Here is a 24,236-nt window from a genome sequence, read left to right on the forward strand (position 1 = left end):
TAAATCGTTATGAAAACTAGTTTAGTGTATTTTTTAACCTGAATAGCTTTTTATAGATTAATTTTAAACCATATGGTTAAATATTATCACAGTAATTAAGTACTGTAATGAAACAACAAAATAAAAGTTTGAACCTTCCAATCTACTTGTTATACTCCCTCTCCTGTTATATTCCCGTGTCTGTCTGTCTGTTCGTCCAACAAATATTTTTGTAACACTATTCTCAGAAACTTATGAGAAGAATGACTTCAAATTTGGTCAGCCACTTGGCAGTAATGAGTTGTACAGAGTGAGTAATTTTGGATATATCAGACACCTTCTTCCTGTTTGCCAATACTTTTAATTTTTTAATATGTTGTCATATTTCTTCTATATTATTAAGCAGAATGACTTCATATTTGGCCAACAGCTCAACATTGGTGAGTTGTAATATGTGTGCACTTGTAATATGTGTGCACTTGTAATACGTGTGCACTTGTAATATGTGTGCACTTGTAATACGTGTGCACTTGTAATATGTGTGCACATTTCAGATCTGTTAGACAAATTCTCCCTGTTTCTCGGTACTTTGAGTTTCTTGTGGGGGGTAGAATAAAATACCTTTGTTTTAATTGGGCCGATGGGTATGATAGCTTGCTTACCAAGGTTCTTTAATCATATGTATTTGTGATTTAGCTATGTTTTTAGGTTCTATCACATAGATGTTTAGCTCATGTGTCCAAATAAACAAAAATAAGCCCTATAGAAGTAGCTATCTTTCAGTCTATAATTTCACTACATTTATTTTTCAGGGAATTCAAGCAGAGACTGCCAATGGGGTTTGTCGGTTGTATTAAAACATTCCATGTGAAGAACAAACTGAGAACGCACCTTTATGATCTATCGTACCCACAAGTTTCAGATCATATTATGTCAGGGTTAGATATTGGTAGGTAGACTGAGAACACACCTTTATGATCTATCATACCCACAATTTTCAGATCATATTATGTCAGGGCTAGATATTGGTAGGTAGTCTGGAAACACACCTTTATGATCTATCATACCCACCAAAGTTTCAGATCATATTATGTCAGGGTTAGATATTGGTAGGTAGACTGGGAACACACCTTTATGATCTATCGTACCCACAAGTTTCAGATCATATTATGTCAGGGTTAGATATTGGTAGGTAGACTGAGAACACACCTTTATGATCTATCGTACCCACAAGTTTCAGATCATATTATGTCAGGGTTAGATATTGGTAGGTAGACTGAGAACACACCTTTATGATCTATCGTACCCACAAGTTTCAGATTATATTATGTCAGGGTTAGATATTGGTAGGTAGACTGAGAAGACACCTTTATGATCTATCGTACCCACAAGTTTCAGATCATATTATGTCAGGGTTAGATATTGGTAGGTAGACTGAGAACACACCTTTATGATCTATCGTACCCACAAGTTTCAGATCATATTATGTCAGGGTTAGATATTGGTAGGTAGACTGAGAACACACCTTTATGATCTATCGTACCCACAAGTTTCAGATCATATTATGTCAGGGCTAGATATTGGTAGGTAGTCTGGAAACACACCTTTATGATCTATCATACCCACCAAAGTTTCAGATCATATTATGTCAGGGTTAGATATTGGTAGGTAGACTGGGAACACACCTTTATGATCTATCGTACCCACAAGTTTCAGATCATATTATGTCAGGGTTAGATATTGGTAGGTAGACTGAGAACACACCTTTATGATCTATCGTACCCACAAGTTTCAGATCATATTATGTCAGGTTAGATATTGGTAGGTAGACTGGGAACACACCTTTATGATCTATCGTACCCACAAGTTTCAGATCATATTATGTCAGGGTTAGATATTGGTAGGTAGACTGAGAACACACCTTTATGATCTATCGTACCCACAAGTTTCAGATTATATTATGTCAGGGTTAGATATTGGTAGGTAGACTGAGAAGACACCTTTATGATCTATCGTACCCACAAGTTTCAGATCATATTATGTCAGGGTTAGATATTGGTAGGTAGACTGAGAACACACCTTTATGATCTATCGTACCCACAAGTTTCAGATCATATTATGTCAGGGTTAGATATTGGTAGGTAGACTGAGAACACACCTTTATGATCTATCGTACCCACAAGTTTCAGATCATATTATGTCAGGGCTAGATATTGGTAGGTAGTCTGGAAACACACCTTTATGATCTATCATACCCACCAAAGTTTCAGATCATATTATGTCAGGGTTAGATATTGGTAGGTAGACTGGGAACACACCTTTATGATCTATCGTACCCACAAGTTTCAGATCATATTATGTCAGGGTTAGATATTGGTAGGTAGACTGAGAACACACCTTTATGATCTATCGTACCCACAAGTTTCAGATCATATTATGTCAGGTTAGATATTGGTAGGTAGACTGGGAACACACCTTTATGATCTATCGTACCCACAAGTTTCAGATCATATTATGTCAGGGTTAGATATTGGTAGGTAGACTGAGAACACACCTTTATGATCTATCGTACCCACAAGTTTCAGATTATATTATGTCAGGGTTAGATATTGGTAGGTAGACTGAGAAGACACCTTTATGATCTATCGTACCCACAAGTTTCAGATCATATTATGTCAGGGTTTGATATTGGTAGGTAGACTGAGAACACACTTTTATGATCTATTGTACCCACAAGTTTCAGATTATATTATGTCAGGGTTAGATATTGGTAGGTAGACTGGAAACACACCTTTATGATCTATCATACCCACCAAAGTTTCAGATCATATTATGTCAGGGTTAGATATTGGTAGGTAGACTGGGAACACACCTTTATGATCTATCGTACCCACAAGTTTCAGATCATATTATGTCAGGGTTAGATATTGGTAGGTAGACTGAGAACACACCTTTATGATCTATCGTACCCACAAGTTTCAGATCATATTATGTCAGGTTAGATATTGGTAGGTAGACTGGGAACACACCTTTATGATCTATCGTACCCACAAGTTTCAGATCATATTATGTCAGGGTTAGATATTGGTAGGTAGACTGAGAACACACCTTTATGATCTATCGTACCCACAAGTTTCAGATTATATTATGTCAGGGTTAGATATTGGTAGGTAGACTGAGAAGACACCTTTATGATCTATCGTACCCACAAGTTTCAGATCATATTATGTCAGGGTTTGATATTGGTAGGTAGACTGAGAACACACTTTTATGATCTATTGTACCCACAAGTTTCAGATCATATTATGTCAGGGTTAGATATTGGTAGGTAGACTGAGAACACACCTTTATGATCTATCGTACCCACAAGTTTCAGATCATATTATGTCAGGGTTAGATATTGGTAGGTAGACTGAGAACACACCTTTATGATCTATCGTACCCACAAGTTTCAGATCATATTATGTCAGGGTTAGATATTGGTAGGTAGACTGAGAACACACCTTTATGATCTATCGTACCCACAAGTTTCAGATTATATTATGTCAGGGTTAGATATTGGTAGGTAGACTGAGAACACACCTTTATGATCTATCATACCCACAAGTTTCAGATCATATTATGTCAGGGTTAGATATTGGTAGGTAGACTGAGAACACACCTTTATGATCTATCGTACCCACAAGTTTCAGATCATATTATGTCAGGGTTAGATATTGGTAGGTAGACTGAGAACACACCTTTATGATCTATCGTACCCACAAGTTTCAGATCATATTATGTCAGGGTTAGATATTGGTAGGTAGACTGAGAACACACCTTTATGATCTATCATACCCACAAGTTTCAGATCATATTATGTCAGGGTAAGATATTGGTATGTAGACTGAGAACACACCTTTATGATCTATCGTACCCACAAGTTTCAGATCATATTATGTCAGGGTTAGATATTGGTAGGTAGACTGGGAAAACACCATTTATTTATTAGTTGATATTCAACTTGAACAAGCTTCAATAACTGCAATCACTACAAAAATCAGTTGAAAAAGGCTTTACTCATCAGATCAACAAAAAGCACACAAAACACTAAAAAAAAACCTATATACCAGTTGATATAGTTATTACTCATCAGATCAACAAAAAGCACACAAAACACTGAAAAAAAAACAAGTTAATGACACAAAGTACCAATCTCAGAGTACTCACAATTACTGAAAGCTAGTTCTAAGCCAAGAACAACCAATAAAAGAATCATGTAACCAATACTAAACTATCAATCAGTATACAACCAATGGATTTAGTGTATAGTCGTTATTAACAGTCAGAGAAACACAGGATTTTGTTCAATGCCAAAATATAAGTACAGACAGAGGGTAGAACCATGAATGGTCATAACTGTATAGCAATATGCTTATTTTGACATGGGAACACTTTATGTTTGTCAATGTCTTTACACTGAGCACAACGGGAATGTAGAGGCTGACATGGGAACACTTTATGTTTGTCAATGTCTTTACACTGAGCATAACGAGAATGTAGAGGATGACATGGGAACACTTTATGTTTGTCAATGTCTTTACACTGAGCACAACGGGAATGTAGAGGATGACATGGGAACACTTTATGTTTGTCAATGTCTTTACACTGAGCATAACAGGAATGTAGAGGATGACATGGGAACACTTTATGTTTGTCAATGTCTTTACACTGAGCACAACGGGAATGTAGAGGCTGACATGGGAACACTTAATGTTTGTCAATGTCTTTACACTGAGCATAACGAGAATGTAGAGGATGACATGGGAACACTTTATGTTTGTCAATGTCTTTACACTGAGCACAACGGGAATGTAGAGGATGACATGGGAACACTTTATGTTTGTCAATGTCTTTACACTGAGCATAACGGGAATGTAGAGGATGACATGGGAACACTTTATGTTTGTCAATGTCTTTACACTGAGCATAACGGGAATGTAGAGGATGACATGGGAACACTTTATGTTTGTCAATGTCTTTACACTGAGCATAACGGGAATGTAGAGGATGACATCGGAACACTTTATGTTTGTCAATGTCTTTACACTGAGCATAACGGGAATGTAGAGGATGACATCGGAACACTTTATGTTTGTCAATGTCTTTACACTGAGCACAACGGGAATGTAGAGGATGACATGGGAACACTTTATGTTTGTCAATGTCTTTACACTGAGCACAACGGGAATGTAGAGGATGACATGGGAACACTTTATGTTTGTCAATGTCTTTACACTGAGCACAACGGGAATGTAGAGGATGACATGGGAACACTTTATGTTTGTCAATGTCTTTACACTGAGCATAACGGGAATGTAGAGGATGACATGGGAACACTTTATGTTTGTCAATGTCTTTACACTGAGCATAACAGGAATGTAGAGGATGACATGGGAACACTTTATGTTTGTCAATGTCTTTACACTGAGCACTACGGGAATGTAGAGGATGACATGGGAACACTTTATGTTTGTCAATGTCTTTACACTGAGCATAACAGGAATGTAGAGGATGACACGAAAGAATAAATTTGATTCTTACAGGAAAATTCAAAACTTCTCTACTTCAAAGCAGACCAATAAGACACATTAAAAAGACAGCCAATTTGATTTTTTACGTTCTAGAAAACCCAACTATTTTTCAAAAGGAAAAATGTACAATACATGTAGACTTACTTTGAGAATGAGTTCATTCATTTCATGACGAGCATTACCAACAGACTCAGATGTTGTTAAAAATATAACTTGATTTTGCAATAAAATTGTGATGTCAAGCATGTGCATCACGTATATTACAATGTATTGGAATTAAAACAAAGAAGAGCATCATGTTATAATTTTAGATTATGATATTTTTTTTAAGAATTTGAACAGTATGAATTTACCGTGATTTTGACGACTTGTTTGTAACAGTAGTTTGTTTATTTTGGAACATTAAACATTGATATTATGTTTTCAGCTGAATGTGGGAGTAATTCTTGCAACAGTTTGCCATGTAAATATGGAGGAACTTGTCTTGCTAAAGATTCTGATGTTTATAGCTGTGTGTGTAAGCATGGATTTACAGGTATGTATCCACAATGAAGGGCTAAACATTCAGATGTTTATAGCTGTGTGTGTAAACATGGATTTACAGGTATGTATCCACAATGAAGGGCTAAACATTCTGATGTTTATAGTTGTGTGTGTAAACATGGATTTATAGGTATGTATCCACAATGAAGGGCTAAACATTCAGATGTTTATAGCTGTGTGTGTAAACATGGATTTACAGGTATGTATCCACAATGAAGGGCTAAACATTCAGATGTTTATAGCTGTGTGTGTAAGCATGGATTTACAGGTATGTATCCACAATGAAGGGCTAAACATTCTGATGTTTATAGCTGTGTATATAAATATGGCTTTAAAGGTATCTATCCACAATGGGGCACAGAGTGTTAAAAAGAAGTCAGAAATAAAAATCTATGACCTGCACTTAGTGGTCAAGCATATAGTAACTTATTTTGGCAAGTTATTATATTTGTATGCCCCTGCTGTAGCACTCTGAGGCGGCATAAAAGTTTACCCTTGTCCTTACATACGTCCCGAAATTGGTTTCTGATCTCTTACTTTAGTTTGCCTAAACCAAATGTTATGAAACTTATACACAATCCTTATTACCACAAAACCCTGATCAAGTTCGTCACTTTTATTGTTCTGAAGTTATGTCCCTTTATAGCGTTATATACAATCGGGGGCATTAGCTGTGTCCCATGGACACATTTTCCATTTATTTTTTATAAATCCAACATTTGTCCTGATCTTTAATTTGTTATGTCTTTAGGTATTTTGTTGATTTTTGGTTTATAAGTGCATATTGAATTACAGATCAAGAAACTAATTGCCTTGATTGCCTATATAAAGTTGGCAGCAAGAAGGGACAAGAAATTAGGTTATTTAAGACATATAGTTCATTGAATGTAAACTGAACTATGTTAAAACTTTGTGCTGTGCATCACAAGTCTAAGCACCAAACAGCTAGCAAGATAAGATAGTGACTGACACTTCAGAATATGTACTGGTTCATTGAAGATCGATACATTGTTCCTGCACCAATAAGGTACAAAGAACAAGAAAAAATATTAGTACAAAAAAAAAGAAAACAAACAAAAACAGTAATTCTCTATAAACATTCCTAACTTGGAATTACATTTTTTCCTCAAAATGAACAAAAAGGTTTTTTTGCTACTGGGTAATTAAATTCTATTTACAAGGATCAATGCTAACTTATGGACAAGGGGTACCAGATTTTGGACAAGATGGCTGTATATAGATAATCTGATTTAATCATTTTGCTATTATAGGTCGTGATTTGAGATAGTATTAGATTGATGTTTGGCTGATATATAGATGATCTGATTTAATCATTGTTGCTATTATAAGGAGTAATTGTGAGATAGTATTAGATTGGTGTTTGGCTGATATATAGATAATCTGATTTAATCATTATTGCTATTATAGGGCGTGATTGTGAAATAGTATTAGATCCATGTGTAATGGCTAACTGTCATGAGAGTTCTACTTGTCAGATCTATGGAAGCTCATACAAATGTATTTGTAGTCCTAACAGAGAGGGGGAATTCTGTGAATTTGGTAAGTTATACAGTGTAAATAACCACTGACCTATAGAAAAAAATCCCCTAGATCAAAGATCGTATCCCAGAGCTCTTAAAAAGTGTCGTTCAGTCATTTGACTGATGAAAATTTGAAATATGTGACACATATTGTGACAATGTCAGTCCAAATGTCTGACACAAATCCTGTTGAGTGAATATTTCAATAGAATTATAGAATTGTACTGATAAATATGTATTTTGGACTGACAAATTTCAAAGTGTCTAAATGTTCCACTAGTCAAAATTCTTTTCATGTATCCTTAAGCTATATGTTCTATAAATAGTCTGTAAATATTGTGAGAGGGACGAGTTCGTGGTAAAATAGCCATTATTCTACAATACTTTATCTTAGATTTGTCAACACTTGTCTTACTATAGCTAGCATACAACAATCAGCTTTGCTTTATGGCTTCTATTTTCTTTTGTGACATTAAGATTAAAGGCAAACATCTGTGTTTCCTGTTGATGTGAGAGAAAAAAAGCATCAAGGTGTAAAGCATTTGTTCAGCTCTAAACTGCCCACATTGAAGATATGACAAAAATATTGAGCCTGCAACCTAGCAATGCAGTATAAAACCCATTTACAATTCAACCTAATTTCTTATTTAGTGCATATGATAAAACAAGCTCTTGATTGTGCTAAGTTTAGGCCAACTATGTTTTAATTCCAATGAAGTTCTAATTTGATTTTTTTTTCAGAAAAATTACAGCCAATAGATGTACCCGAGTTTTCAGGAAACTCTTTCCTTGAACTACCACTGGGTGATATAGGGAGTACAGCCATGACATTTACAATCTGGTTCAAGACATCCAAACCTAACGGTAACTTCTATGTGTCTTCATAATCCCAGAATGCATTCAATCAGACACATCCTGGATGATGAAAACAGATTTTATTTCTTTATTTATAGGATGAAGGTTTAATTTTAATCTCACCTAGCCCAAACGTCTTGTGTGAGATAATTCCATCAATTAGCTTATGTCGTCTATCCCCCACTACTCTTCCATTAACTTCCACTTAAATCTTATCCTCTGAAATCTCTGTGCCAAATGGAACCAAACTTGGTAACAGTCATCATTTGAGTATGTATCTTGTTTAAATATATGTGTACAATGATCTTGCCTGCCGACAAACGATGTAGACATGGTTTAAAATAGAACATAGAAGTAAAATGTATGTTTTGTCTTTTTGTCTTGAAAATCATTATAGGTAGACTACTTGTGGGAGCTGTTATCCTTAAATATTGATTTTTACCTTCTTTTTTTTTACATATTATAGCCCTTTATTTTGAAAACTATAGTAGATACATAAAACCTTTAAATAGCAATACATTTTTGTACCTACAAAATATGTCAACATGATCGAGTTGTCAGTTGACTACTTATAGGAATTATTTCCCTTTATTGATGATTTTTACTCTTTTTAATATTTTTGGCAAGAAGATAAAGAAAAACTGTAAACAGCAAAAATTATCAGCAAGAAAAGATCTACATATAGGTCAACATAGCTTAAATTGTCAGGAGTTTTGTTTTATACAATAGACTATGTTTGTTTTCAGGAGTTTTGTTTTATGTCATAGACTATGTTATTTTTCCAGGAGTATTGTTTTATGCCAGCACATATGCAGGAGGCAATGGAGATTTTATTTCTCTAAATATTGTGGATAGACGGGTTGAGTTCAGATTCAACATGGGAAGTGGTACTATTGTTATATCGTAAGTATTTTTTGTATCCTCTAGTATTATCAGTGTAGTGCTTTAAAAAAATTCCTGCTAAGCCCTATTTTTCTCTTCATTATTTTATTACATATACTGTGGATTCATTTTTATTCGTGGTATACCAATTTTCGTGGGTTTCGTGGGTCACAGCGAACCACGAATTTAAGAATTCAACGAAGAATAATCCCGAGAAATATGTATGGAGTCGGATGTTTATTTCCGGTTATGTTATGCAGTTCTAGTATAGTGTTGACTAGCGATAAACATTGTAACATAACACGTGTTTTTATTGAAAGAAGATACAAGTATTTTGATTAAATCAATAATAAATATATCGAATATCAGTGATAATTTACTTTTTAGAATTGATTAAAACTTTCATGGAAAATAACTGCAAGTTGTTAATTACCGTGTCATAGTTTGGTTTACTGGTGATTTAAAATCAATAGGATTTAGTACGGGGATTTTGCCCGTAGGTAATATTGTTTATGACAGGAACATTTATTTTCACACCTTTTACTTATATGACTGTTTATTATATCATGATTAGGGAAATGAGCTTTCAATCATAGAGTTTTGAATGCCTTATAAAATTCCGACAAGAATTTATAAATTGTAAAACAAACAAATAATTAGTTTTCTCTGTCCATTATTGTAATAGAAGTTTTCAATGAACACTTTAACCTAGAATGAGCAAGCGAGGATTTTGACAATTCAAAACTTTTTCAATGAATTCCTTCTTTTTTGTTTGTTCTATTATTGATCAAACTAAGGAGGTTATATGATCTCCTAAATCAAAAAGAAATCCACGAATTACGAATCTGAATTTATTTTCTTTTTGTGATCAGCGATCCACGAATTTACGTATACCACGAAACGTCTTTTTTTCTCTATCCACGAAAATTGATACCCACGAAAATAAATGAATCCACAGTAGTTTCTAAAGCCATTTTAGAAAATCTTAAAAACTCCTTGTTACTTTTTCATACTTTTTTGAAAGCTCTGGATAACTGATCTGGAACCAGTTTTAGTTTGGTTAATCTTGTTCAGGTCAATATGTATCAAATATGATTGAGTGGTGATATGAATATTCTAACAAATCTAACTTTATTTCAGGAGTGATGCAGTTATTTCCCTTGATACATGGCATGAAGTGATGATTGATAAAACCAAGAAATTTGGTATATTGCTGATCGACAAAAACCCACAATATAATTATACAGGGGAGTCTAAGGTTTGTTTTTATTTAAATTAAACATAAGTCTTGGTTACAAATTAGATATGCTGCCAGGGTGGTTTGAAACAGGTTTTAACTACTGTAAATTCAGAAATTATTGTGAGGTTTTTATTATTGCCAATAATGTGACTGGTTGAGTATCACAACAATAAAAACTCGCATTCTGATATCTGATACATATATCTATACGCAGATTTTTCTATTCCTCAAAAATCGCAATATTAAATGCACACAATAATTTCTGAATTTACGGTATTTGCCTGGCAACAGTAATACCAAATTCTTATTTTTGCTGTTCCAGTTTTTCTCCCTTATAATATACCATTAAATTAATCTAATTATCTGTTTGTTGTTGCAGGGATTCTTAACAGAATTAAATTTAGACAACAGTATTCTATACCTGGGTGGATTTAAAAGTAGATTTGATATACCTGTGGATTCAAATATAACATATAATTTGACTGGAGTTATACAAAGGGTAGGTATATTATATTTATGATGTACTGTTTAATTCAATGTTATTGGTACATTGTACTATGTATATTAAAACAATGATACCAAGACCAAAAGGTTGTATGATAGAAATACTTATCTTTTATGAGGGATGGTTAAATGGTGTTGGTCCAGTCTTTTATATAACTTGTTCTGAAGTGTTGTGTCCATCAGGTTTAGCCTGTTTTTATGGATATTTGATATCTCTTACTGTAATAAAATGGAAATTTGTGTAATTGATGGTGGATTTGAGACAGTTAACGTTTTACCAATCTACTGGTATCAAAAAATCTATTGCAATTCTACCCATTTGCATTGTAAATTTCTGGGATTTAAGATTATTAAACTCTTTTCTTGGTTCTATCCACTTTTTATGGGGAACATTTATCCTTATTTCAGAGCAATATAGGAAAGCTACTTCTTGCCATGACTGGCCTTTCCTTGTCTTTCATACAAAGAAGTGTTTTCCTCCAAGCTTGTCACTTGGACTGTGTCTAAAGTGGCATTCATTGATAATGAATATTCGGCAAACCATTTCTATTGTCATGGTTATTTTACTTGGCCATTATAGACTGCAACTTAAGTTTCCCATACAAGATGACACATCTTCTTGTTTTTATATTATTTTAAAAATGTTCCAATTATATGCTGTTTCTGAATTTTGCTGCAGAAATTCCTAATTTACAGAACTCGATGTTTTAAGGTTTAGAATACATGTTTTATTTCAGATTTATATAAATGGTAAACTGTATGATGATTTGATGTCGTCAGCCAAAGAAAAGATTAATGTCCTCCCCTACAGAGGCTCTCCATGTAATGTTAATCCATGTTTGAATGGTGGAGTTTGTATACCAAAAATGGATCAGGTGGAATGTAAATGTCCCGCCAAATTTATCGGAGTTAAATGTGAAAAAAGTAAGTTTTATTCTATTTTTAAAAGTTGTACTTTATCTATATATATTTTCATAAATATTCTCTGAGTATTTACTCCTTAAAACTTATAAATGGAAGTTCTCCTTGAACTTGTTATTTGGGGTTTCTGTCACTTTGATGTTAACTCCACATCTTCCTTGATTCATAAAAATTATCAACTTACTGATCTGAAAAATCTTTATAAATTGACAATTAAGTTATTGTACGAGGCAGGTATTTAGTCCAAATTATTGAATTTAAGGATATCCTAAAATCTGATTATGAATCTCTAAAAATATTAAGGTTCTCCTGGCCACCCGGTCATAAAACTTTACTCAGTACTCGGGAGTACAAAAATTGTGCTCAAAACACCAAATCCAATAATTTGATTGGTTGATTTCTGATTCTTTGTACCATAATCGTGCTCGTCCTCAAAAGTTTTGTGACCACAAGGCCTGAAATTGAATTATGGAGGTCTTGCATTATAATTATGGAGCTCCATCAACATTAAGGATATCCTGAATTTAATTTAAGGAGGTCCTGAAACATCTCAAATACAATAATTTTGACTTAGTCCTTACATTATATATACTTATTGTAATGATGAAAATATTTGTTTTATACAGGAGTAGACTCTGTTAACAGAGACAGACCTTTATTATTTGATGGAGAAACATATTTACAGTATTCTAATGAGATTTCAGAAGAGTAAGTTTCACTGTGTTTAGTTTATTTAGTTAGAAAGTTATCTCCTATTCCATGTAAGGGAATTATATTTTTACAATGCATATTCAAAACATTTTGTTTTTACCCCCAAGGATGGCTGGGGAATAGAAGTATGGTCACTTTGTCGGATGTTCTTCCGACAGGCAGTAAATCCCTAGCCAAAGTGAGGCATCCGTTTGGCTGTGCGGGATGTATCAAGTACAGAGCCACGTCAGGTTAGAATGGAGACCTTAAATCCGATGCCCCGTGTAGAGAGAGTGCCAAGTTCTCTGGGCGTTAAAAACCCTTGCAACAACTCTTTGAGGGGTCCATAGGTGGCCTGTTGCAAGGCCAAATTTCTGTCCCTCTCCAAATTCAGTCGACATTTGGGATTAAACCTTCATTTTTTACTGGAATTTAGGATTGGGCTTTTATTTTCTTCATTTCTTTAATTTTGGATTTACCCTTATTGGGACTCTGGGTTTAATGATTAAATTTTGGGATCTGGGAAAGAATGCTTTATTTTTTCAGGAATTCTGAATGACACCCCCTCCTACTGTCCCTCAGAGGACGCAAGCAAATTTGACTGCATAATTGATTTTGACAAATAAAGAGCTGTGATTAACACAACTGCTTGTTGTTTATAAATAATCAACTAGTCGTTGAAAGTTTAAATTGGCTAAGAATTAAAGAAATGACTTTTATGAAGTAACACAGGATTATTTAAGTTAATGGGAGAATAAGTTGGCTTTTGCAACTAGTCCATTGAATTATCTGTTAACCTTTGTAATGAAAAGAAATCATAAAATTATCCTGTTTTTGTAAAATATTCTAAAGAAGCTGTGCACACAATGTCTCTTATCTAATTGTTTTAAATTGAACATTTTCCTTTTCCTTTTTCAGATCAGCAGCACAAAGATCTAATAAATATTATATAAAATTTCGAACATTAAAATCAAATGGATTAATTCTATACCAGAATGGTAAAAGTAACGTTTTAGGTGACTATTTAGCTATAGCTATTGTCCGAGGGAGAGTAGAATTCAGTTATAATTTAGGAAAACAATCAGAGAGAGATTTACATATTATTCAATCAGCTGTTGATGTTGATGATGGTGGATGGCATAAAATATTTGCTGAAAGGTAGGTAGTTTATAGATAGAATTTTCTCCCATTTCATAATACAGATTTAAACAAATTTCTAAATGGAAACATGTTAAATTTGAGTGAAGAAAGAAGTGAACTATATCATACTGGAGTTGTCCTCAGGGACTTTTATCTTCACCATTTTACTGAATTTATTGTCATTATCATTTCATGAGTATGTAACCAATGAAAAGGAAATGTTTGAAACTACATTTTTTTAATTATTTTATTAAAGTTTCTTACATAGGATAAAATGCACAGGAAATTGTTTTGCCGTGAAATATACACATTATATAGATATCATATTTGGGATAATATTTCAATATTTAAAGTAAATAGAAACAAACAAATAAAGCTCATTGGATAGTCTTTGGTGTTTCATTTGGAGAGCTTTTTGTAAGCACATGAGTTATGGGTGTGTAGGGATTTTGTGTCGTGAACAGATACACTATACTCTTTCTTTTCAATTCCCTCAAAAACCATAGAAACAAGGACATAAATCTATCACAATCTAACAGCAAAATTTTAACTAGATTCTTGTTTAACTGGATGTCAGTTCATCAGTTGGATTCCTGTAGATTTATTTATATTTAACAAAGATATTATGTAGGGGTTCCCTTTAGTCATTTACAAAGATGTATAACTTGTTTTATATTTACAGGCATGAAAGAGAAGGCACATTAAAAGTTGACAATGAGAAACTTATAACAGATTCCTCAACAGAGGGCGCTTCACAACTAGATACAAATGGTATCTTATTGATAGGTCAGTATGAAAGTTTTAATAATATCACTAAATGAATTAAGACACACTACATGTACATCAAACTGTCAATTAAATGTATAGGAATCAAGATTTGTTGGAATTTCTGATAACGTTAGCCCAACTCTAATATGATGTAACAAAATTTATGCCATTTGTTTAACATTATTTTAATAAGTTATAGTTATTGATTATTCACCTCCAAATTTTTTCACTTGTATATTTCTAGTTGAAGCATTCTTTAAAAAATATATCGAAATTTAAAAAAAAAATTGGATTCAGGATTTCACTGGATGCTGTTGAAAATAATTTCTTTGCAAGATTTATGCAGGATACTCAATTCTGAAAACACCATTGTTACTGACTTAAATTTTGGGAATGATGGGTTTCATAAGCATTAGATCAAGCCTCAGACTGTTTGATGACAATAACAAATGTAATAGATATTTGCAATGTTCCCCTCAATAGCCAAGTAGGTCTTCAGTAGAGCAAATATACAGAGAAAGAAACTTTCACATAATTTATAAAGATAGGCATGTAGTTTTAGTGGATCGTTATGACTTTTAAGGGAATTTAATCTCGAGACTAAAATCTGGCCAGGATTAATACAAAATCATTCTATTTGTGGAACTATGTTTTCATTTTTTTTTTTTGGGACATCTAGTCGTGGCTTTATATGTCCGCTCATCTGTCTGTCAAATGATCCCTCATTCTATCCAAAACAAACCCTTATCTGATGAAATCTTGAGATTCCATTGCTTTAACTATAAGGAGAGTTATACCAATGGAAGATATAGGAAAGTTAAAGAAGGCTATCAATTGATGTTGGGGTCAATAGGTCAAAATTCATGGTCCCTGTTTTTAAAAATAGAAATTTTAGGGAGAGGATATGGGTTCAAGAACACAGCTTGAGTACCATTGTTGGTTCACAAATAAACTTATATAGATGGAAGATATAGGGAATGATAAGAATCATATTGATTTTAAGGTGAAAGGTCAAATTCACACTGCTTTTCAGGAATATTCATATATGTGACTTCCAGACCTAACCCCTGCCGAAATATTTTTCAAGAGAGCACAAAAAAGGGTTTTTTTTTGTAAATCAAGGCCCTCAAAAAATAGATTGCAGTTTTACCACAATCTTGATTTCAAAAGGAAATCTCTTTTAATATATTTATTCTTTTATATTTCAGCAATTTTATTAGGCAGGACAGGTTAGTCAGGGCCCAGGGAACCTGTAACTAAATTTTTTAAGGGGTTCTCCAAAATGTTTTTTGGTATATATGGTTCTAGTTAAACAATTTAGGTTTGTAGTTTACTATGTAATATTTGTCAGCAATATTATTGGTATAACCGGGACCATCCATCAATGTCAGGCTAGCTGTGCCAACGTTATATTTATGATAACCATGAACATGATTCAATGTATCTTAATTTGTTTCAGGTGGGAAGACTCGTGTGAACATAGAATTACCAGAAGATTATAACCAAGGGTTCATGGGATGTATACAACAAGTTCTAATCAATGACCGTGAACTACATCTTGTTCAACACAGAAGGACAAGTTCAGCTGTAAATTTCTGTGATGCTAGATGATAAATGTAAACGATTCCAAACATAAATATTTAAGATATAAAATACCATATTGAAAAATTAGTTTTCTGATTCTCAGATAATTTTTCCCATTCCAAATTTCCCATTTCAAATGTATTGTGAAAATAGAAAATGAATATTTCTCTAAATGGTTGTAGTTGGTTGCTATCTGTCATATTTGTTTTCTTGTATTGTTTTAGCATAAACTAGGCTTTTTGATTTTCTCTTTTGAATGTTTCACAAATTTTGTCATGCTGGGGCCTTTTATAATTTACTATACAGTAGGAGTTTTGCTGATTGTTAAAAACCGTAAAGTGCCCTATAGTTGCTTACATCCTCATGATTTGGTCTCTGGTGAATAGTTGTAAATGTCTCATTGGCAATCACACCACATCTTACTTTTAAAACAATTCAGAAAGGAGAAAACTAATGGACTGATTAAAGTATAAAACAATAAAGCAAAAACAAATATGGTATACAGCAACAAATAACGACCTCTGAATGTGTATATTTGTGTTACTTGAAAACCGCCCAGAGTTGGTAAAAGCTGTCTGTAATAAAATTAATGACACTTAATAAATGAATATGAAGATTTTCTGTTTCATTTTCAAATTAATAGTATTATAATATTGATTTATTATGTTCTATCTTTATATAAAAAAATCAACACTTGTTTTTTACATGATGACTAATGGGTATTATATTATATGTTTTGTATGAATTATTGTAAATTTTGATTATGTACATAATGTCATGTTGTTAAATTCTGCTGTGTTCTGAACAGATCCGGTTGTGACAATAGTTTTAGTATTTTTATGACAGAATGATTCTTGTGTTTTCAGAGGCCATCTTTTAGGATCATTACTTCTGATGTTAAATTTGGTTGAAATCAAAAAACAATTTAAAGTTTAAAAATATTGATTGAAGCAAGAATTCCTGTAGGATTTGTTATTTGTATATACATAGAGATTCTATCATGCAACCTCATTGATTACAATAGTTAACTCTACTGGTAGCTAGTTGAATTTTCAATCTTCAAACTTCAAAGGAAGCATTTAGATATTTGAAATTTAAAGTCTAGAGAGAGGAAAAATATTGTAATCAATCTAATAAAGTGGTAGAATTTGTTTTTCTGAAAAATTAATGGAAATTGGTGAGTGCAATGTTCCGAATGGTTTGGCAGGAAATTACACAAAAAATATATATCAATGTGGGGTTTTATCAAACTGGTAACAATTTTATTAAAAGGCAGAAAAGAAGGTAATAAAGACAAGTATTATTGATATTATTTACTTCATATTTATCAATCAGATTCATCATGTATAAGTGTATCAAACATTTTTTATCTTTCATTTGCTTATTCCTTTATTCAACAAGGTAAATTCTTTCTATAACACATTTTAATATAAAACATGCCATGAATTCTAAATCTGAAGATTATATTTTGATTGGAGTTACTTCCCTTTTTATAAGAAGTGGTCTTTATTCATTTCACTGTACAAGTGTAATGGTATTGTGTGAAGTTTAGAATAAACCTTAGATGTCAGAAATTTTATAAAGCATCCTGAGTGGACAATCAACTTTTACCAAAAGACTCCCTAAATTATTGAACAATTTATACACCTTGTTCTCGAATTTATATCAGATATGATATTGTGATTTTAATCAGATTTTGTTAGTTGTTAATCTGGATTTGTCCCTAGAGATTTATGATACATGCAGTAAAAGACCTCTGGTACAGTTATTTCTGCTTTTATTTTTATGTGGCCACAATCAGCTGTGTTATAGAAAAATATGTGTTAGGCCAGTAAGTTAATGTATTGATAGATTTATATTTTGAGTGATTGGTGGTCTTGAAATGAAATTACTTCATATGTGACAATTATATAAAGCCTTATAAACACCTTATATTGTTGGAGACTTTACAGCACAGAAAAGATTCCATAGAACAGATTGATACACTTACATTGTATCAGTCAAAAGTCAGATTCTGAGCCAAGTGATCAGGTATCTGGATGCATACATCATCATCCAAAAATTCCAGTACATCTGGTTTTGTAACCCCCCAAAAAATTAGTCAAGAATTTCACAAGTTTGTACAGATATTTTGTAGGGTATAGGTATATGTTATACCATGAAATCTATATGGACTGAAAACATGTAAGAAGCAAGGTTAGAGGGTATTTACTAAATTGTTTTCATTAACAAGACCTTTTATATGTTAGAATATTGCAAAGTGCTCTCGACCAATGAAATTGTAGGATTGGATGCCTCTTAATTGTGAAGAATTAATGTAAATCATGTTCTTAGTAAGGGATTATCCTATTATTTGGGTCTATTTACAATTCAAAACAAAGAGTTTCTATAAATGAGCTACAACTGCCCCGAAGCACATTTATCAGATTGGGAGGATTTATCACACAGCGTGATTGAAACTGACTAAAAGTTGAATTGTCAAACTAACAAAAATCTCAAAATAGTTGATGTTTACTGGTGCAGTAAAATTGATACCGTGAATGTTATTATGAAAATATTAATAACTCCAAATTACTAAAAAAATTAAACAATACCAAAGCAAAGCAAAAAAAGAAAAAAAATCTTTCAGATAAAAAAATAACCTAAATCTTTAGCTTTCTAAAACTTTGATTACTTGATAAGTGTTTGGGAAGAATAGTTATTTCCAATATTTCGATAAAAAAAAAACAGGAATGAACATACTAAAAACTTTTAAAGGCATTATTTTTGAACATTTCCCTGAAATAATGAAATATTATTTGATGTAAAAAGCCGGACCAAAATATTGGCTGTAAAATAAAATTTAGTTGTAACTCAAATGTATTAATTGATTTAAACTGTAAATAAAAAAAGGATAATTCCTCACTAAAATATTACATGATTTAAATTCATACTCACAATCAGGAAACATATACAATTCCTACCTTTTCTTTCTACTGTTGTGTCACCTAATATCTATAACGCTTTTTTTTTTTTTGAAATATTTGCCAAATGATATGAAAATTCTTACATCACTAAAACTAATACATAAATGACATGCCGAAAAAGGAAGTCGTGCATCAATTATAAACATTGCACTGACAATGAAACTAATTCTTGAATAGATCATTTGAGCCTTGAGCACTTTATAATATTCTAAGTTTGTAAGAGAATTATAATCCATTACTTCATGAAGAAAAGGATTATCATTCTCTTACATATACTTGTGGACTGTATGTAAACTTCATTAAACAGATTTTATGGATGAATTATGAGGAGTGATAGAACAATTTTATAGAAATTATTTTGCTAGAATGATTCTGATTACTTCAAGTCAATCAGTAACATTGTCATTTGTGACCAGTGGCCCTGTGGTTCTAAGTAGTTCAGCTACACTAGATAACTAGTCTGTCAACACTGAAGTTGTGAGTTCTAACCCTGTTCTGGCAGAGGCAATCAACTCGGATAATGGATTAGGGTTGCCTGTTTTCCAGCTAAAAGTCTATGGTTCTCTCTGGGTACTCTAGCTACCTCCAATAATAAAAACTGACCACCATGATATAACAAAGAGGGCAGAAATTTTTGTTAAACACCAACAATCATTCGAGACCATTTTCTTAAATTTTGTATTTTGGTATCAAGATAGCTAATGTGGAAACCATCTGTTTAAAAGACTATTACAACAATGAATGAATAAATCATGCTTTATGTTCCGCACTGATATTTTTACCGGTGACTTGGTTTATGTACAGAGATATTACATGTTAATCAACGGGTATTTTGTCAAGTAGAATATTTTAATCAAGCTTACCTGTTCAGTTGATATAGTTCTGGAGACAATATTTAAAGAAAATAATTAGGTAGCAACATTTGTGAAAAACAGCATGTCAAAAATTTAAATGCCTTAAGACTTCAAAATTTTGAAATGCCACAGTTATCTGCTGTAGGAGGATAAAAATAAATTCTCTATGTAAATGTTTGTCATTAGACAAATTTCAGCCTAAATTATTGCGATGTTATTATTATAGCGAAAAATGCGACAGGGTTATAATCGCAATAATTTAAACTCGCATTTTGAAATATTTTATATGAATTTAACAGGATTTTTCTCAATATCGCAAATAATTTGTGTACACTATGGAAGTGGACCCCTCCCCCCTTATTCCCATGTATACCTTGGCCTTATATAAATGTAATGTGTATGTGTGACAACTAATGTGAACTCATAAATGGTGGGGTGCTATAACATGGTTGGAAGCAAGATCAGATCCTATACAGCCACTGAAAGAACCAAGCTGAATAGAGTCTAATACTCCTACCGCCATGTATAACCACATAGACATAGGTTGAGGAAAACATATTACGGGTTTGGGCGAATAACCACAGTTTAATTAATCTTTGCATCATATATAAAGACAATTAACAATGAAACAATAATATTTTCATTTTGCACAAATAGTCTTTGAAAAATCTGGTACTCCACTAGAAATTTTTTCTGCCAAAAATTAAAAATGTCTGCAGACGCCGCTGGTAAATTTGAAAATGAATAATTGCGCTCTTGTTAAAACAAGAGCCACTAATTAGTACCCTGATTGGATAATTCAAATAAATACTGGGCCCTGATTGGCTAATGTCTTAGTAACCTAAATAGCAACTTAATTAATTAGTAAGGGCTGCAGATACTGGGAAAAACTCAATCTGATTGGTTAAATGCAATTGTATCTCTTAACAACATATTAGATCAAGTTCCCCCTATGTTAATGCTTCATTTAAATAAAATGAACACAAAATTAAAATTGCATTTTAGTCTAAAATGACAAAATCGCAATAATAAATGCACGCAATAAATTCTGAATTTACAGTAGTGTAATTAGAAATATTTCTGTGATAGCTTGGAGACCATATACTTATTGTTTAAAGCAAGCTTAAAGAAAACTCCAAGTATCATTTATATGAAAGCAAGTTAATGCCATGCTCCAATTATATTTTATAATGAAAGCTCTAAAAGTTGTGTATTGTGTACAGTGCTGCATGGATACATTGAACTTCCATAAATAGTATTTTAAAAAAAAAATTTAGCTTGTTTCTAGAATAAATATGAATTCTCATCTATGCTATGTGATCTTTGTTGAGCTTATAATTGACATTTGAAATCACTGTATGGAACTTGATTTTTTTAAGAGGAGATATTTGTCATGCTAGCTTTGTTATTTTATCTAAGTTTTAGTAGTTTGTGAATGTTAAAGAATTCATGTAATCACGATACATATGAATCCTACCTATTATAGAATAATTGTCCTAAAACATTTCATGTCAGAAAGGACATTTTGTAATTATTGTCAAATTATAGTTAATCAGTTACCACGTGATTATAAATCACCTGTTTTAATCTAAGTTTGCTTTATGGGGAGGAAATTGAGAGATTTATAAAAGGGTCATCAAACATATATGAGAGTAGATTTCTTAATTTCAAAAAAAGATATTGGAAAGCTGTTGAGATAAAATTTGACTTCTTTCACAAGTTGTTACAAGTAAGATTATAAAATGAAGATAAAAAATGAATACAAGTAAGATTATAAACTGCAGATAGAATATGTATGTATGTTGCAATGTGCCATAATTATGTATGTGTATTGATATTGTGAACAATTTTGACATGTTACTTATCACTAGAACTTTCATATTAATATTTTTGTGGTATTGGCTCATATTATGGCTTCCAAAACAGCCATATTGATCAGACAAGTCTGGGAAATTATATACTCAATTGGTTGTGCTGAGCATGAACCAGTCATCTAACATGGCTTTGCCATTTTAACATAATCCAGAGGGAGAAAAAATGAGGATTATGCGATCTTTTTGATCTGACCTTTTGCCTTAAATAGTCACACATTTTCGGTCATATACTAGAATGAAATATTAGACATTTAAACAGATAGTTAGGAAAAGGAAAGCCAATCATACATTATGATGGACAATGAAGCATATCATATGTAGGACATTTTTGCAGAAGTAAAGCATTGTAATCATGATGGATTGGGGTTGAGGTCAAAGTTCCTTCAAAATATTCAATACTGATAGATGGATAGTGTTGCCTAAGTAACAAAGTTTTCGTGTAAAGTTAAACAGACAGCAACAGACTGTAAAATACTAACAATTTTAATGACAGAATTATCTGTTTTTACTGTGAATACTTATTGGTTAAAAATATTATGAATCCAGTGAAATATTATACTGAAATATTAAAATGTTTTATATATAATTCATTGATTTTTCTTTAGCCCAGAAATTAAAATCCAAGATTTTACAACATATAAATAAACAGATGTGAATTGATGAACGAACCAATCAACACAATTAAACTTAAATAAATATCTAGTGGTCACCTTGAGGTCATCAAACATACAGTTTCCAACAATGTTGAATGCTGTACAGTGAACTATAGTTACTTAACATCATTTGGACTCTGTTGGCAAGTTGTCTCATTGGCACTCATACTAACTCTCCTTATTTTTTAAAAGAATGTTTAATTACTGCGTGTATATATTGCAAACTATAAATTGGGCTGAGAAATCATGAATTGAATGAATTCAACAAAGACACATCTCATATTTGACACAAACAAATTATTACCAAATAAAAAAACAATGAACAGATAGTGACAAAAGTGATAAGATTTCCTACTTTGAACAGACACACAAACATACGGATAATCTCCACATTGATTAGTTTAATGAAATTGAACAAAAATGTGAATTGTGGTTAAATGAAAAATAAAAAAAGTTGCTCTTTGGATTAATACTTTTTCCATTGCCCTACTAAACTAGATTTTTTGGTATGACATAAATGCTCTGCCTCTACAAAGCCTTATCATAAAAATTCATTCAACCTGAACGAAAGGCAAACTCAATCTGTAAGTTTATCGTCATATACTTGTGTACCACAGCATCTGATCTGCAGGCATTATATTTTAAAAGTTTAATTTTAATAAAAAAAAAATGTTAAGGTCAAGGGTGTTCATTCTATGAAAAGTCATTTAACTGGAATGAAAAACAAACTTGGTCTGTCTGTCATCGTTATACACTAATGTTGTGCAAATTGAAATTATTCTCTAAAGGGATATAAAGAAATGACAGCAGGAAGACATGTCACCCTAACCATACACATTCTTTTGACTCGGGGCCAATAAGTCTTTGCTCTTATTTGTAAATGCCGCGTGCTAAGCTGAGAAGCAATAGAGACCAATTATCGAGTCTTTGGTTAATACGTACATAGAAACGGACTATTTGATAACAACTGCCATATTCCTGACTTGGTACAGGACATTTTAAGAAAAAATGGTGGGTTGAACCTGGGTTTATGGCTAGCCAAACCTCTCGCTTATATGGCAATGTTAAAATGCTGCTAAAATGACAACATTACGTGACAGGAATACAGTACAAATAAACGCATAAACACTAAGGACAGAGAAACACATAAATAAATAATATAATAATACATTACAACATGTAAACCACAGAATAACAAAGGACACTTCCCATGAATCCACGACTGCACACCAGGACACCACAAACATATTATAAACTGTGCGTCACACCAATGTATCAAGGCCACAAAAAGTGACGTATTTTTTGTGACGTTTTATATTATCACAGGTAAATTTCTCAAAATAGAATAGATTCGTTTTATTGTAGACACATACAAGAATATAAGATTGAGTTTGGAATGGTGTTATTTTATGTATTTTCTAACCATGACAGAAATATTAAAATGGAATTGTGTTTGTAATGGTGTTATTATTAGTATTTTCTAACCAGGTCGGTTTTTCTTCTAAATCAAAACTGTATAAATTAAAAAATCCTGTGCACATAGTTGCTTTAAACTAAAAATCATATAAATGGAATAGCTGATTAATTATCATGAGAAGGCTTAACTTTTACATACATATAGAACTATGTATAGATTTATTTCGTCTTCAAGCCATTGTTCCACTACTAA

The 24,236-nt window shown here is 32.4% G+C and overlaps 1 protein-coding gene across 3 annotated transcripts in view; it reads left to right on the forward strand.

Annotated features, from left to right (window-relative positions):
* Window positions 1-22,500, forward strand: part of LOC127719658 (agrin-like) — a 178,340-nt gene extending 155,840 nt beyond the window's left edge. For all 3 annotated transcript variants that reach the window (XM_052225884.1, XM_052225885.1, XM_052225886.1), the window contains 12 exons: window positions 792-928; window positions 5,980-6,087; window positions 7,524-7,655; window positions 8,378-8,500; window positions 9,277-9,394; window positions 10,514-10,631; window positions 10,993-11,112; window positions 11,855-12,041; window positions 12,665-12,746; window positions 13,647-13,886; window positions 14,551-14,654; window positions 16,096-22,500. In XM_052225884.1, the coding sequence (XP_052081844.1) occupies window positions 792-928; window positions 5,980-6,087; window positions 7,524-7,655; window positions 8,378-8,500; window positions 9,277-9,394; window positions 10,514-10,631; window positions 10,993-11,112; window positions 11,855-12,041; window positions 12,665-12,746; window positions 13,647-13,886; window positions 14,551-14,654; window positions 16,096-16,247 (1,621 nt within the window). In that variant the 3' untranslated portion in view covers window positions 16,248-22,500. The remainder of the gene's footprint in view (window positions 1-791; window positions 929-5,979; window positions 6,088-7,523; window positions 7,656-8,377; window positions 8,501-9,276; window positions 9,395-10,513; window positions 10,632-10,992; window positions 11,113-11,854; window positions 12,042-12,664; window positions 12,747-13,646; window positions 13,887-14,550; window positions 14,655-16,095) is intronic.
* Window positions 22,501-24,236: the final 1,736 nt, after the last annotated feature.

Source organism: Mytilus californianus, unplaced genomic scaffold, assembly GCF_021869535.1.
Source record: "Mytilus californianus isolate M0D057914Y unplaced genomic scaffold, xbMytCali1.0.p SCAF_11, whole genome shotgun sequence".
NCBI classification, from domain to species: domain Eukaryota; kingdom Metazoa; phylum Mollusca; class Bivalvia; order Mytilida; family Mytilidae; genus Mytilus; species Mytilus californianus.